Below are 15,824 nucleotides of genomic sequence, written 5' to 3'. Positions count from 1 at the left end.
ATTTGCCCGGATAGAAAGGATGCTTCAAGGAAACGTTATCGATCTTGTCAAGTTGAGCTCCGCCACCTTAGGCCAATTATTGTTGGCGTCAACTCTTATTTTCTTTCCCTTTCTCCTTCGGATACGCAACTCAAATTCTCAAAGGCAAATTGAAGCTAATTAATTCGCGTTCGTTATACAAGGCGATAGAGTTGGCTGCTGCTGAACGCATTAGCATCCGTGAATTACCGAGAGAATATCCATGCCATAAACCGAGAGAATATCCATGCCATAAAACATTCTCACTAAGTCCAAATCTGATTTATTAAAAAAAAAAGAAAAGAAAAAAAAAAGGAAGAGACATGCACAATGCGTGCGTGCAGCAAGCGAACAGTAGCGGCGTAAGAAAGAAATGGATAAAGAAAAAGATAAAAACTTAAAGTTTTTAGAATTTTTTTTTTTTTTAGATGATCAAACGGGTTCAAATTTTATATGAAGAATCTTTGCAACAAGCTCTACAATCTTAATAATATCGATTTATGATTTATCCTTTTTAAAGTATTTTCCTACTATACCCACTTTGTGAGACCTAAAATTTTTTTTGCACGTAAAAATTATCGCTTTGTGATTGATTTATTACTCTACTACTTATGCTATTTTAGTTAATATTTATATTTTGGTAACAAGTTATATTTTGATGAGAAACCCATTTTGATACACAAAGAGAGAAAATAATTATTCCGCTATAACAGTTTTTCCCAGCAGCTTTCACGTTATTTATATAGTATAATCCACGTTCACTACATCTCAACTTTGTGGCACCAACGCAACCTCTCAACCAACGAGCCAACATCTTTGTCGTTTAAAATATCAACGGATGTTAAAGACCTACAAACGATCGATTTGTAGAGAGATATAAAAACTAATCTCGAGCAAATGTCGGGAGGCTGACCAGGTAATAACCTCTTTATTCTCTCATTTACACACATAATACTACTGTCTTCTTCCCTATCCGTCTTTCACTAACTTAAGCATCGAAGAGGTCGAGCCGGGAACCTCCTAGCATAAATCTGTTGTGCAGAACCACTGGTGGTCAGAAGATGACTTTATTGCTAAGACGCAGCCTCGCGGCCACGAGGCAACCCTTCGACCAGAGATCAACCCATCCATCCGAAGAGAGGACCTTGCAGTCGAGTAGATCCTAATTCCTCTACCCAGTCTCATTGCTTCTAGGCCAGATCGACCTTGGCGAACTGCCTCCCTTACTGACCTCCTACGTTGGTTTTCCATGTCAGCACTCCCACATCAGTATGGAGGATAACATAAGGATGAACCTACGCATTCGACAATGAACCAACTGTGTTGACTTATCAATCAATAGTACTCATGATATTATCACTACTCAAAGCTTTTGCCCACACATATCTTGATTTCTGCACCATTCATTGTCTATAAATGCCACAACCCTAATGCTCTCCCTACAACAAAACGTTTATCCCATCTGGAGTAAGAAAAAGAAATAATGAGGTTGGCAAATTACACTTTGGCTTTGGTGTGTGCTATGGCCATGGCCTACACCACCCTAGTACAGAACTCCCCCCAAGACTTCGTGGACACCCACAACTCGGCCCGGACGACCATTGGCATTAGCCTCGTGTCACGAGACGACAATGTCATCGCGTATTTACAAAACTATGCCAACCAATGCATAAGCGACTGCCAGTTCATGCACTCCGACGGGCCTTATGGGGAGAACCTCTTTTGGGGCTCCGACGCTGAATTCACTATAGCCAACGATGTTGGGATGGAAGAGTAAGGAAACAATAAAAACAGAGTATTACGATGCAATTAAAAAGAATAATTTTATTTAGAAAAATTGATATAGCATTAAATAAAACGTAAGATATAGAATACTTATAAGATATTCGTAAGTGCATACACTCCATCTTACTTTACGAATTATGGTCCTATTTATAAGACCTAATAGTAATTATCTCACCCTATTATATCACCCCACGATTAAGTGTAGGCATTACTAGTCATAGGTGCCTTGTAAGTTAATCATGCGATTGATGACATATGTTACATGACACATAATTTTTTTACTTATTATTATTGATGCATATATATATATATATATATATATATATATATATATATATATATATATATATGCATCAATATATATATATATATATATATATATATATATATATATATATATATATGCATCAATATATATATATATATATATATATATATATATATATATATATATATATATATATATATATATGTATGTATCAAGCAATATAAAGTGAGAAAATACCACAATAATGAGAATCAAATCGTGATAAGATCATGATAATGAGATCGATATGATGGAGGTAGCTAGTCTCATAGTTGCTTATTAGAGAATGAGTTCATTGATTGATCCGCTCACGGAATGCTTGATATTTGATAATACCTCATTGTTAAACAACGATTTCATCATTCCAGTGGTATACCTGATCCTTAGAAATAAGACATCAATGATGTCCTGTATAAATACTCCACTCTATTATACTTATAGGTTTGGAGGTTTCAGATCTAGCACAACTGGTCATCAGGAGTGACACTAACCTTACGAGGGCTATTGAGTGACGATAGAGGATCATCCGCTCTCAGTATCATGAGAGTTATATCTCATGTATTCTTGATCAGACAAATCTTTGGCTAAGGTCATTCAGTTTGAGAGAGAAAGAGTTCTCCGAGAGAATTCGATTAGAGCGAGACTCGAGGAGAAACCGTACAAGCATAATAACACTATGCCTGGTGTATGGTCTCTAGGATATTAGATAGATAAGGTATTATATGTACATAGTAACTAAGACAGATAGGTCCAAAGGATTGAATTCTCTTGTATCGCTTGGGGACTACAACGTAGTGGCATAGTACGTCCGTAGTCGATGAGTCGAGTGAATTATTATGGAGATAATAATTCATTGAGCTATAAAAAGTTTTGACATGTATGACTTATAACCTTGGGCCTAGAGGGTTACACATATATGGTAGATGTTATGATAAGTAAATGTTTGGATATGAGATATCCGTCATAGCCCTATCTTATTGGATATCCAAGAAGCCCATAAATTATTAGTTCATATGGATAAGATCAAATAAGAGTCAATGAGAGATTATTGGATGGAGATCCACTAATTTAAGAGGCTTATGTAGTTGGATGGAGGTCCAATACCCAATAGTGCAGGATCCATTATGGTTAAATTGATAGGGGGCTAGGCTTCTTGGCCGCCACTTCCTATTCTTCTCTCCCTTCTTCTTCCTCTTTAACTAACAAGTATGGAGATTTGGGCAGTAATTCAAGGAGCATCTTCGCAACTGCTGCTATGTGGATCACCACTAGAGATAATGGTACTTAACCTCCTTCATCATCTTCTAGAGATCTATAGAAATTCAAGAATATTCGATCTCCCTAGATAACACAACTATCTCATATGTGGTTTTCAGTTTCGTTGATTTTTACGCATCAATCTTCCCACAATGATGAATACCTTTTGAAAAATTTAGGATTTTTATTTTATGTTATTTCGTTGCGCATGTGGTGTTGCCCCTAGATTTCTCTACAAGCACTACCCCCATAATTCCTAAATCATGGGCCACTACTTAGAACATGCCTAAAACATTGTAACTACTTAGAACATGACAACTACCTAAATAACTTTCATGGATCAATTTTCAACACTCCCCCTTGATTCATAGTTACATACACCGATTTGGGACATGAAATAAACATACTTTTGAACTGGAACTAACTTGACGAGGATATCCAAAACTTGTTCATCTATTCCATAATACTTTATTGGGCTCTACTTGTTAAAAGATCTCGGATGAAATGATAGTGTATCTCTATATGTTTCGTTCTTCCATTAAATGTTGGATTCTTCGTCATTGCAATCGTGGCTTTGTTGCCACAAAATATTTTTGTCGTTTCTTTTTATTCTTGATGAAGATATTCAAGAAGTCTTATAAGTCATATTGCTTGACAAGCTGTTGATGTTGTAGCTACATATTCTGCTTTCGATGTCGATAACATAATTATTATTTGCTTTTCTGAACTCGAAGATATAGTACATTGTTGTAATTTTTCAAACTCGACTCATAAAACTTGTATATGAAGTTTCTTTACCTTATCAGCACCACCAAATACCTTTTAAAATATTTCCTAAGCCTCTTTTGAAGTATTTGCTAGAGCGATGATCTCGAATATTGTATCATCAAGCCCTTGGTAGATCATGAATAATACTTTTTTTTCCTCTTCCTTCTATCTTTGAGTTGCTTTCTTGCTTCTGCATTCATTGTTCTTTCTTTTGCTGGACTTGGTTCAACAAATCCATCTTTTACAAACTCCTATACATCTTGGGAGCCTATATCACAATTGGATGCACCATATATCATATTTCACTTACAATTCTTTATAATTTTAAAACTATATATTTCATGACCTATGGGGTTTATATAGTCCTAAAAATATATTATATTAATTATATTCAAAATATATTATTTTTATTTAAAAATTCCCTTCAAAAAACTAATAATCAATTTGACTTATTTTTTCATTGACATTTAATTTATTTATTTATCCTGATGTAATGAATCTTTCATGATACAATAAACCTTTCTTTTAATGAATTAACGATACTTAAACAAGTTTAATTTCAACAGCCATTGTGGAGCCAACCCGATTTAGTTTCCCATTCTAAACTAAAATTGCATGACGTTTCTGCAATTAACCGGCGTCCCAATTTGCCCGGACAGAAAGGATGCTTCAAAGAAACGTTATCGATATTGTAAGTTGAGCTCCGCCATTTTAGGCCAATTATTGATGGCGTCAACTCTTCTTTTCATTCCCTTTTTCCTTTGGATACGCAACTCAAATTCTCAAAGGTAAATTGAAGCTAATTAATTCGCGTTCGTTATACAACGCGAAAGAGTAGGCTGCTGCTGCACGCATTAGCATCCGTGAATTACTGAGAGAATATCCATGCCATGAAACATCGCTGCTAAGAAGATTACATGAGATTCGCAAAAGTAGCAAGCTTTCACGTTATTTATACTGTATGATCCACGTTGATTTGCGCATGAAGATAGACCTGTACAGAGCTTTTAGGATCAACATCATTCACTGCATCTCAACTCTGTGGCACCAACGCAACCTCTCACCCAACGAGCCAGGATCTTCGTCGTTTAATATACGAAGATACACATTTCACAGGACCTGGAATCTAGCCAGGTTTTGATCACGGGAAAACTCATGGATTCTCCACTATAATTGAATGCAAATCAACTGCAGCGAGAACACAATACTGTTTCTCCTCAGAACTTCGATCGGTGTCAGTCATTGGAGGACGATGTTTAAGGCGAAGAAGACCACCAAAGGCAAGCAAAGGATAGAAATGAAGAAGAGAGAGAACAAGGACGCTCGCTATATCAGCTTCTCTAAGAGAGGAAATGGCGTCTTCGTCAAGGCCAGTGAGCTCTCCACCCTGTGCAGCGCAGACCTGGCGGCAAACTCCATTCCTTCGGTAGCCCGAGCGTGGACCAGGTCGTGAACCGGTTCCTCTCCTCCGGTTCGAACCACGAAAAATCGTGCCAAAGGCACGCGGTTCAACATCTGAACCGGCAACTCGTGGAGTTGACTCACCTGGTCGAGGCCGGCGAAGCCAGGAAGGCCGAGCTCCGGGGACGGCTCGAGGCGGCGGTTCGGGGCCAGGTTTGCAAATGGCTCGATGACATCAATGCTTTGGGTTTGGACGAGCTCGACAGGCTCAGGGAGTCCTTGGGGCGACACAGGACCGGATCAACGTCCGAACCAGGGAGATCTTGATCGGCGCCAATCCTGAATCCGTGGCCGTTAATCGCGTGGGTTCTTCATCGCACGGTGGGATCGCGACCGTCAACCCATTCGAACTCGGGCGACGGCACCCAAACCCGTCAATCGCGACTATCGATTTCTCAGACATCAGTGGTTTGTTTGAAGGGATTCTGCGGGTATATGTTAGATATATCCGTCCTTTGTGCGAAGAAATGAAACGAAGACATGCGCTCACCCGAGTCCCACACGAGCAAGACAAGAGTTCTACCTTAGCAAACCCACGTATCAATCAATGAGTTGGACAGCTCGTGCATTCGCCAAACGAGTTTGTCCGCTTCAAAAACATGCATGGGAGGAAATGTGTGCATGGCCAGCCTGACACCTGTGTCGTGGTGCTTCTACTCCCATGTTTCTTCTTCCCATCAATGCAACTCTGATGATGACATGACCTCCACCCAACCCTTTGATCTCCGGCAAGCTGGGACATGAGCACATGGTTCTCACTCTCTCTCGTTGCACGGACATTAAGGTTCCTCTCTTTCACTTTCTTCCGCTTTCATTTCATCTCAAGAGAGAAGAAGTACATGATGGGCAGCGAGTGACCTTGCTGAACTTTCATGGAGACACAGACGTTGAAGCTTTTCCCAGGGTAACATGATCCTCGCATGGCAGCGAGTGAGTATATTACTGTCGAACTTTGTTTCAGCATGCAGTAGTACTGAACCAAGGAACGAGGAATGATGCGTGGAAGAATCGTGATTCACTATTGTTATTGTGATTAGCAAACGTATATACGAAGAGAGACAGCAACATAACAGAGAAGAAAGAGAGGCAAACTAAAAGTAGGAAATCTTCATTGAGAAAATGACAGATCAACGCACATCAAACTCGTGAGAAGTTGGATTTATTTCCGCACAAGAAATGATGAAGTTTCATCTGTGGTTGAGGCATTGTGATCAGAGAATCTTGGACTCCTTCATCGCAGCAGGAAAAAGGCTGCAAATTTGTGTGGATGTTGTTTCCCCACCGATCATATCGATCGTCTGCATCACCCATTCATGCCATCCTCACCTCCCGGCCACCGATAAATATATGCTCCGCTTGTCGATACATATAAATCATGATGGGTCCAATCACTTATTGTTGTCAGGGTGTCATTTCGTGTCCAGGTACGACCAAGATGTGATGACTGGTTTCTCTCAGATTCATTCTGCTTTTTTACCATCGGTGGAACCCGCAGTCCAATACGAGAAAGACGAAGGATACCACTTCATTTATTAGCTTCTACTCCTCTCTGAGCTAAGGAAAACGTAGGCAAATACGTGACAGGGTAGACGGTGTGTAGTAGCAGAAGCAGCAGTGGCCGGACTGAGGCGTTGTTACAGGAGAACGAAGACAGCAGATGGGACAACTAAGCCGAGTGATGGGAGGGAAGGGAGGGAGGAGGGGCCTTCTTCACCGTACGTTCAACCTTGTTTCCTTGTGACGACATCTACAGCGCTGGTGATCGAGCTGCTTTTGTAAGACAGCAGGCTGCAGCACTCCGCCCATCGTATCTTTTGTCTGGCCCCCCTTGAATGGCATCGAAATCATAGTGTCTCTGCATGTTAGTTGTATGTGTGTGTGTGCGCGCGTGAGAGAGTGAGAGAAAGAGAGGAACACACCCCGCGAGAATGACGCGATGAAAGTTAAGGGGTTGGTTGTGGCAGAGAACACTGTTCATTAATTCCTGTGTTCGAGTCTACTATTACTGTTCATGCAGTACTTCTTTGCCATTGCTGCATTTGAAAGCAGCATTACGCGCGCATATTTCATATATATATATATATATATATATGTTCATGCAGTAGTAAAGTCATTTGTCTTATTACTTGTTCAATTTATATATTTATATTTATTGTCACTATGTAGAAAACATTCTAGGTTTGGTCAAAGTCAAACATAACACGTCAGCAAATTATCTTTAAGATAAGCTAAGGGCCCATAAATTTTCGCTAGAAAATGGTCAAATTTTCGAGTAATTATGGAGGGATGATTGGCCATATACACAATATCACAGATCCAATTGCCAACAAAGGTTCGGATGTTTCATGATTATATATTTAATATGAGACTGTCTCTCTTCTCTCTCACGGATCATGAATGAGATGGGAATCATACCGTAGGCAGAAGGGGCAAATGGTATCTATTGATAGTCCATGACAAGCATGGCCATCAACACCCATTGCATCAAACGATATCTTACATTAATTTTATGCTCCAAATCATATTCCAAGAGTGTTTGATTGGACCTTAATTGAAGCCAATCTTATGTTTTGACCATTCTTTTTTCACGATATATGAGTCTAATGATGTTTACTTTGTTGTCATCTTTTCTCCCCTCAAAGTTAATGCCTGAGATGGAAAACCAAATAAGATAGCAAGAGGATAAAGGTTGAGATCCAATAATTTACCTGTTTTAGAGTTCTCCTTTTTAAAATTGGATCGAATTGTATTAAGAAAAATAACAAAAAAAATGATAAATTAAGAACAAAATATTAGTAAAAATAAATAAAAAAAGTGTGATACATTGTTCTAAGACTATTTGTCACTCATTGTGTGATTACGATCGATGATCAGTCTCGATTTGATTTGATTCTCCTATCGATCTAATTGTGGGGGAGATCGAAAACGGTATCAATACTAATAATAAAATAGAATAGTAAAAAAAATAAAGATTAGTAAAACAGACAATATAAAATGAAAATGCCATGCCGATGTTTAAGCTATAAACTATGGTTATTAGGGACGCATGAAGCCAATTTTCAAGAGATTGGTGAGATGGAGTATTCACTCTACTGGCCCCATCAAGCAATTAACAACATTATCATCACCAATTTTGATCCACACATGAAAGATTGATGGATAAGGAGCTCACCTAATGATAGAGTGATCCGAAAAGAAGGGTTCAAGACAAGATTCTATTCACATCAAAGTGGCTGGTGATGGAGAAACGTGTGTTTCCATTGAATTGAAATGAAAGTTCAGTGGAGGTTAGCTTCGCGTAATCAAATTGAACTCCTTCTCTTTATTGTCATTGTTATTATTATGTTATTTATAATGAGATATAGTACATTAATGCCTTGGTGGAGTGCTAAAATCTCTATCCCATAATATTTTACTAAATTTGTTTACTATATAGGATGTATTATTCGATAAATTTTACTAGACTCATTTACCGAAGATTCAATATCTCATCTAAAAAAATTCACACATAAAATATTAATTTGATCATGATATATCATATTCACTTATCAAAAGTTGATGATTTAAGACTCTGTACGAAGAATCCTAAAAAAATTATCATATTTAAAGAGACAATCCCCTTATGATCTTAAGAAATAGATGTGTTTCAATTCTCATGATCCATTGAATGCACTTCTAATGGGCAAATACAACATTATGACACAAAAGTTGCTCGACAGAAGGAAGAGGATCAAATCTACATATATCTCTATGTTGATGTGTGTACTCGATAAAAATGATTTGGATCAATACAATCCATATAGAAGGCTTATAAATGATAGGATTGCGACTTCCTATCGAACCATCGAATCTCGATGCTTCCATCAACCTTTCGTTTATCGAGTATGAATGATCATTGCACATTGTCAAAACCTAGCTTGTTAATGTCGACGTCACATCCCAAGTACATGATGGCGAGCCCAAATCACAAAGCAAGGGGTGTATTTATGAAAAGGAGGCTGAGGTTTCGACTTTGTATTGGTGGATGGGTGTCCAATGTGTCACATCACAATCCACTTTGTGAAATGTATCTCGGTGAGCCAATGCATGTTTGACTCGTCGGCAGTTCCTTGTTTCTCATCCGTGGGACATCCTGCCTAGAGTTCCTATCAATTGTCCTCAACATTTGTATGTTAGGTAGATTGATGTCGCAAATTCATGTTCATGTACTTTTTTTATTAGCATTAACTTTGCGAACGCCTAATCTCATGAGAGGATTTTAACTCTCCTATGTTTGCTTAGATATTAAGTATGTTTAATGTTTCTTTATTTTATGAAAATAAAACAAAATTAAATTTAATTATATGATTTAATATTCCAAATGCTCACACCAAGGCAGGCACTTGTAACTTAGTATTCTCGGGACCGTCCTCAAGAAAGAGAAATCAACTTTATATGCACATAGAGATGATCCATGAATGCAAACTGATGACTGAGCTGATACATGATTGAGCTCGAGCACCGTAGTCATAAAGGGAATAGACCATTCAGTTGTCTCCCCATTCGAGGAAAGCATCGTCTACCCATAGATCCCGATGAGTTTGGCCAACACCCACTGAGATCATCATCACGCATTCATACCAATTCAATCCCCTTAAATCGAGTGCACTTCGACTCATCCATCTTCGTAAACTACAGTAGAGCTCGAGGCATGCGTTGTTTTGGATCAAATCAATTAGGGTTTCAGGGAGACGATTAATTTACATGTTGTGGTCATGCAACATGTCTACTGCATCGATTCGAGACATACATTCTTTGCATGGAATCTTTCTTGCTTCCGCCCGCAGAAGAAATGATCGCTACTGTTTGCTGTGAGCAGCTCCGAAGGACGGGCGAGTCTTTTCGGACACCACAGCATGGGGATGGCGTGCCGGTCGTCTGCCGACCGATTCGTGCTCGCAGCGAGACCTCCATTAATTTGATATCTCTGGAGAAGAACGGGACGATTGGCCTGTGGGAGCTTAGTAGTAGTTGGCGCAGTACTGCGGTACAGTGCAACAACAAGACCATGCACCCAAACATTAGGCAGTGGTGTGTTACATATCCATTCCTCTCTCTCTCTCCCCCCTACTCTGGTGGTAATAAAGTGGGTGCTTATGATGACAAAGGTTTCGCTTTGCGACATGGAACGGCCATGGCCAGTGAAACAGACCATCTCCCCGTCTACTTGATTTGACATCGGAAAAGAAAGCCACCAGATCATGTAGCTTTCCCTTCTCTCTCTTAACTCTTTTCTCTCGGAAGGTCTTTGGTCCATGATTCGCTTCTTCTTCTTCTTCTTCTTCCGATCTCGTCTCAAAGTCTTCGTTCTTGCAATAAGCAAGGTAGGTCTAATCATTCGTGCAGCCCACCAACTTATCTCCTCCGCCGTAGAGCTGTTCCTCGCGCTGTTTTTGGTTCTTCGCTTATCCTCTTTACATCCTTATCCTTCACGGATCGGATGGAGGAGTTCTCTCACTTGGGAGGTGGGAGCACATCAAGGGGGGCTAATTTCTTGTACCTTCCCTCGTCGACCACCACCACCACATCAGCTGCTGCGCAGCTGAACGCCGCCGCGTATGGCCGGAGTTGTCACCCAACCCTACCTTACCTCCAACCTCCCGTACCGCTTAAACCCGAAGTTGGGTCTTCTCTACAGCCATCATCATCTCAGGAAAGAGCAGTCGATGGACGAGGACAGGGAGAGATCTCTCCAGGTGATACAGAGGAGATCAAGGCCAAGATCATGTCTCACCCTCAGTATTCTACCCTCATCGGTGCCTATATCGACTGCCAAACGGTATGCTCACCACTCCCTTCCGACTGCGACAATACTCCATCGAGCTCTTTACCTGAAATCCATATGCTATTTTGGTAGATGGGGGCGCCGCCGGACGTGGTGGCACGGCTCTCGGCCATAGCCCGAGAGCTCCAGTCGCGCTCCCGCTGCCGTCAGGAGGCCTCCTCCGACCCCGAGCTGGACCAGTTCATGGTGACGCCCCCAAACTCTCTTCCCTCCATATCTCCCTCGCCGTCCCAAAGCTAACTTCCTGGAGTACAACAGGAAGCATACTGTGGTTTGCTGGTGAAGTACCGAGAGGAGCTAACGAGGCCATTGCACGAGGCCACGGACTTCCTTAGGAGGGTCGAGTCACAGTTCAACGCACTCACCAACACTCCATCGTCGCGGATCTTCTATTCCGGTAAACATACATGTCATCCATCATATATACGACGCCTTTATCTCCCGGAAAAATTGATGCCATCCACTGTGCGTCTTTGTGTCAGAGAGACAGAATGAGAGAGAGAGAGAGAGGGAACTGTAGTTTTCTGCAGCTGGGAGGAGTCTTTAGGACTTTACCCTGCAACAGCGCGATGGCGATGGGGTACGGTAGTGTGAATGCCTAGAAAGGGAGTCTCACGAAGTGTATGCAACAACAGGGAGCACTCATGTCTACTTCATAGCTTTTATCGAGATATTAACGTGAGACATGGGTAGGAAGGGAAGGAGGTACCCCTCGACATCTCCATCAGCAGGCTCTGCAGGGAGCTGCTAGCTTAGCCATCGACCTCTCCATCGTCTCCTCTCTCTTCCCTTGGGTTGCTCTTTGTTTCCTAGGGTAAAATGAACCGTTCAAGCAAGAAAGAGAACACCACACGGTCGTATGCAATAAGCTAGCATTTCGGTGCTGGCAACAGCACAAGGGTCATCGTAGGGTTCCAAAGCTAATCTTCTCTCCAGAAGAACCCTAGCATCAACACCCTTGTTCTTCCTTCTGCTTTATTGAACCCTTGAGAGAGAGAGAGAGAGAGAGAGAGAGAGAGAGAGAGAGAGAGAGAGAGAGGCTGCTCTAGTGACTCCTACTGGTCATCGAGGATGCTTCTACCTACTAGTTTGCTACTATTAATCCTTCAGGTAGTGATGCTTAAGTTAGGAATGTATCATATACAAACAAATCTATCCAAAAGTATGTTAATACCGGTAGTGCAAATGTTCTTACTTCCAATTTTCAAGGGTGAAATGAGTGATTTCTTTGGCTTTGGAGCTATAGAAAATAAGATACTATGACTAGAAATTTGATCATTTCACTCTGCAGATAGTGTGCATTTATTCATATGTCATAGCTATTGCTCTACATTTACATAAACTTACATGAATATGAAAGGATAGGTACTAAAGCATTCAAATTCGAGCACATTAAGCCACAAACTCTACGTCTTTGAAGGTGCTCTACTCCTTTCTTCCTACACACAAAGAGAAAAGGAATTCTTAGTTCCTTCCAACTAAATCACCACCCAAGAACAGTGGAGTTTTCTTAGTTCCATGAAGCCAAAATCCCTCAATTATACCCACCATCTTTAGCCACGGAATTAGAAGACAATCGAGTCTGATCCACTCGTTTGTTTGTGGCTTAAGTTTCCTATGCATGGCACTTCGCCCTCTGGTTTGATCAAAAGATTCACTCTTGTTTCATTCCCGAATATCTCGAAGCACTTGGAATCATTGCTGTTGGGAGTCATCTTGTTCGATCTTATAGCTATGAGAAAGTTTTGCTCCCTAAGCTGCACCTACAGATCCATAATGTGCCGGTTTGACAAACTATATAGAATCCAAGGATCGTTAAATGCTGCATTGCTTTGGTGCTCGATAAATATGAGATTGAAGCTGGTTTCAAGTTCTTCTTAGATGAAATAGCGGAAGAGATTCATAAAGATAACCTCAAATATATTTGTGGTAAGTCCTCTTCATCGTTGTCGGACCTCCCATACTTTTGGAAGTTGAATCTTGAATGTGAATCACTTGAAGTCGAGCTAAAGATCATGTCAATGATGCTAGTCTTTCATCTGTTCAACTTTTTCTCGGTTTCGTGCCTAAGAATTTGTAGTGAACTGCAACTATTCCTTTGTTAAGATTTAAACTTGTCTCGAAGAGGTTCGCATTCGCTTAACAAAGTTCCTCAGGTTTCATAGTTTTTGATTGAATTGATATCGGAGTATGTTAAATATCATATTCCAATTTTACAAAGTTATCATGTTTGATCCAACTCCCTTATAATTTATATAGGAGATATCGAGTTGCCGATTGGTTAGAGCGAATTCAACATCTTGTAATGTTAAAGTTTTTTTTTGTTTTTTGTTTTTTTAGCTGGAAAAAGGTGCTAAGTTGATCAAGAGATGGTCTCTTGTAAGGAAGGAACCAAATAAGAATCACCAACACGAGATGAGGAGAGAGAGAGAGAGAGAGGAAGGAAAAAGAGAGATGAAACACACACTTAATGAAGGAACAAGGTATAGAAATGGTGTAAGAGTCCTCCCAATATGCAAATATATAAGATGATAAGACAAAAAATTGAATAGCTTAGCCCTCAATAACAAATGTGTAATTCATATATATGAAGAAAATAGTATGGATACATACACTAATCTCAATTCTTGGTCATTGAGATGCTCGGATAATTCGGACTAATATTTAGGGATGGATCTGACAGCTCTTTTTATCCCCTTAAACAAACCGAAATGATACAAAGTCACAACAACAAAGTGGACATGAAAAGTATTTAAACATCAGTAATAGATGATTAGAAGAATTCAAATATTAAAGATCATCGTAACAAAGTGTATCACTTGTAGTATGCTTAGATTAGAGGATTGATCGCTGGCGTTTTTCTAACCTATTAATCGTTCCTTCTCGACCTGCAGATGAAGGATGCGAAGGGGTTGCATCCTCTGAAGAGGAGGCCGATGCCAGCGGCGGTGAAACTGATGTTTCATTGATAGATCCTCACGCCGATGACAAGGAGCTGAAGCACCACCTTCTGAAGAAGTACAGTGGGTACTTGAGCAGCCTCAGGCAAGAGCTGTCCAAGAAGAAGAAGAAAGGGAAGCTGCCAAAGGAAGCCCGGCAGAAGCTACTCAGCTGGTGGGCGCTGCACTACAAGTGGCCATATCCATCGGTATGAGTTCAGTGATTCCCGGTGTATTTTCCTCGTCAAGATTAAACCGAATCAAATATCTCATTGCCAAATCGAAAGCTTCTTTTTGCCTGTCGCTGTTATGTTCTTGATGTATACATAGTTCGACAAAGATTGCTCCTGAAAGGAAAGCTGTTGTAACTCGATCTGTGTGACAAAACGCAGGAAACCGAAAAGGTGGCGCTGGCCGAATCCACAGGCCTTGATCAGAAGCAGATCAACAACTGGTTCATAAACCAAAGGAAACGGCATTGGAAGCCATCGGAGGACATGCACTTAGTCGTGATGGATGGGTTTCATCCGCAGAACGCTGCTGCTTCCCTGTACATGGAAGGCCAATACATGGGCAATGGCGTTTACCGCACCGGTCCCTGATCTGCACATCTACCGACTTGAAGAGTTCTCCAGGTGAAGATTAAGGTCTCTCCATACATAAGCATTGCATCCTCGATCCAATCGCCGCTAAGTTCTTCCATGTTGCTCAGGTCATTGCTTGTACAACTACTAATAGTTTCGTTGTGACCCGATCGATACCTGAAGCTATTACTGTGTAATGCTGCATTATAGCTGTTGGAGATGTTTCGGTTTCGAGTTTTTTCGGTGTTTCTGCTGTGGGATTGTCTTCAGGTGTGCGTGGAAGGAATGCTCTTTTAGACCATAACGAAGCTGATTGATATCCTTTTCCTCTTGATTTGGTTGAGAAAGGCAGAAAAAAAGGATCACTATGAGGTGTTTTGTCTTCTTCCATGCACAGAATGAAACCATCATATTACACTTGTATGTCCTGTGTCAATTGAAATGGAATGACTGCGAAAAAATAGGTCCCACCGAGATTTGAACTCGGGTTACTGGATTCAGAGTCCAATGTCCTAACCACTAGACCATGGGACCATGTTGTGATTACTGTCTCACCTAAAATTATTTAACCAATTTTTTACTGTATTTTCTTTTGATCACATTTGGCCCTATAAAATGATTTTTGGGTTAGGTTATGATGATACGAAACTGAAGGCTCAAACGATATGTAGTGTTCTTAAAGAAGTTCAATCTGCAGCAGCAGAACATCAATAAGGTATTGATTGTGTTGCACACATGAATGTTGACATGAGTTAACATCAACCAATCTAACCTTGTTTCGATGCTGCCATATATCTATATCGAGAACTTAACATGCACCATTTGTGATCTTCTGTGACTGGTTGTTATGAATGTTGAAGAAACCCAATCACATCTGCATC

At 40.4% G+C, this 15,824-nt stretch overlaps 1 protein-coding gene and 1 non-coding gene across 2 annotated transcripts; one reads left to right on the top strand and one right to left on the bottom strand.

Moving 5' to 3' along the window:
- The first annotated feature begins 10,861 nt into the window (after positions 1-10,861).
- On the top strand, positions 10,862-15,181 carry LOC103975651 (homeobox protein knotted-1-like 2). Its single transcript, XM_009390670.3, has 5 exons — positions 10,862-11,414; positions 11,493-11,606; positions 11,679-11,817; positions 14,315-14,568; positions 14,752-15,181. Exons 1-5 carry the CDS (start codon positions 11,076-11,078, stop codon positions 14,959-14,961), a joined length of 1,056 nt encoding a protein of 351 aa, XP_009388945.2. The 5' UTR covers positions 10,862-11,075; the 3' UTR covers positions 14,962-15,181.
- Positions 15,182-15,405: 224 nt separating this feature from the next.
- On the bottom strand, positions 15,406-15,477 carry TRNAQ-CUG (transfer RNA glutamine (anticodon CUG)). The gene has a single exon. It is a non-coding gene; the product is annotated as a tRNA-Gln (tRNA).
- Between the last annotated feature and the right edge of the window lie 347 nt (positions 15,478-15,824).

This window comes from Musa acuminata, chromosome BXJ2-2 (genome assembly GCF_036884655.1).
Source record: "Musa acuminata AAA Group cultivar baxijiao chromosome BXJ2-2, Cavendish_Baxijiao_AAA, whole genome shotgun sequence".
Classification (NCBI taxonomy): Eukaryota; Viridiplantae; Streptophyta; class Magnoliopsida; order Zingiberales; family Musaceae; genus Musa; species Musa acuminata.
Note: the sequence above shows the minus strand (reverse complement) of the source record. Positions and strands in the feature narration are given on the sequence as shown.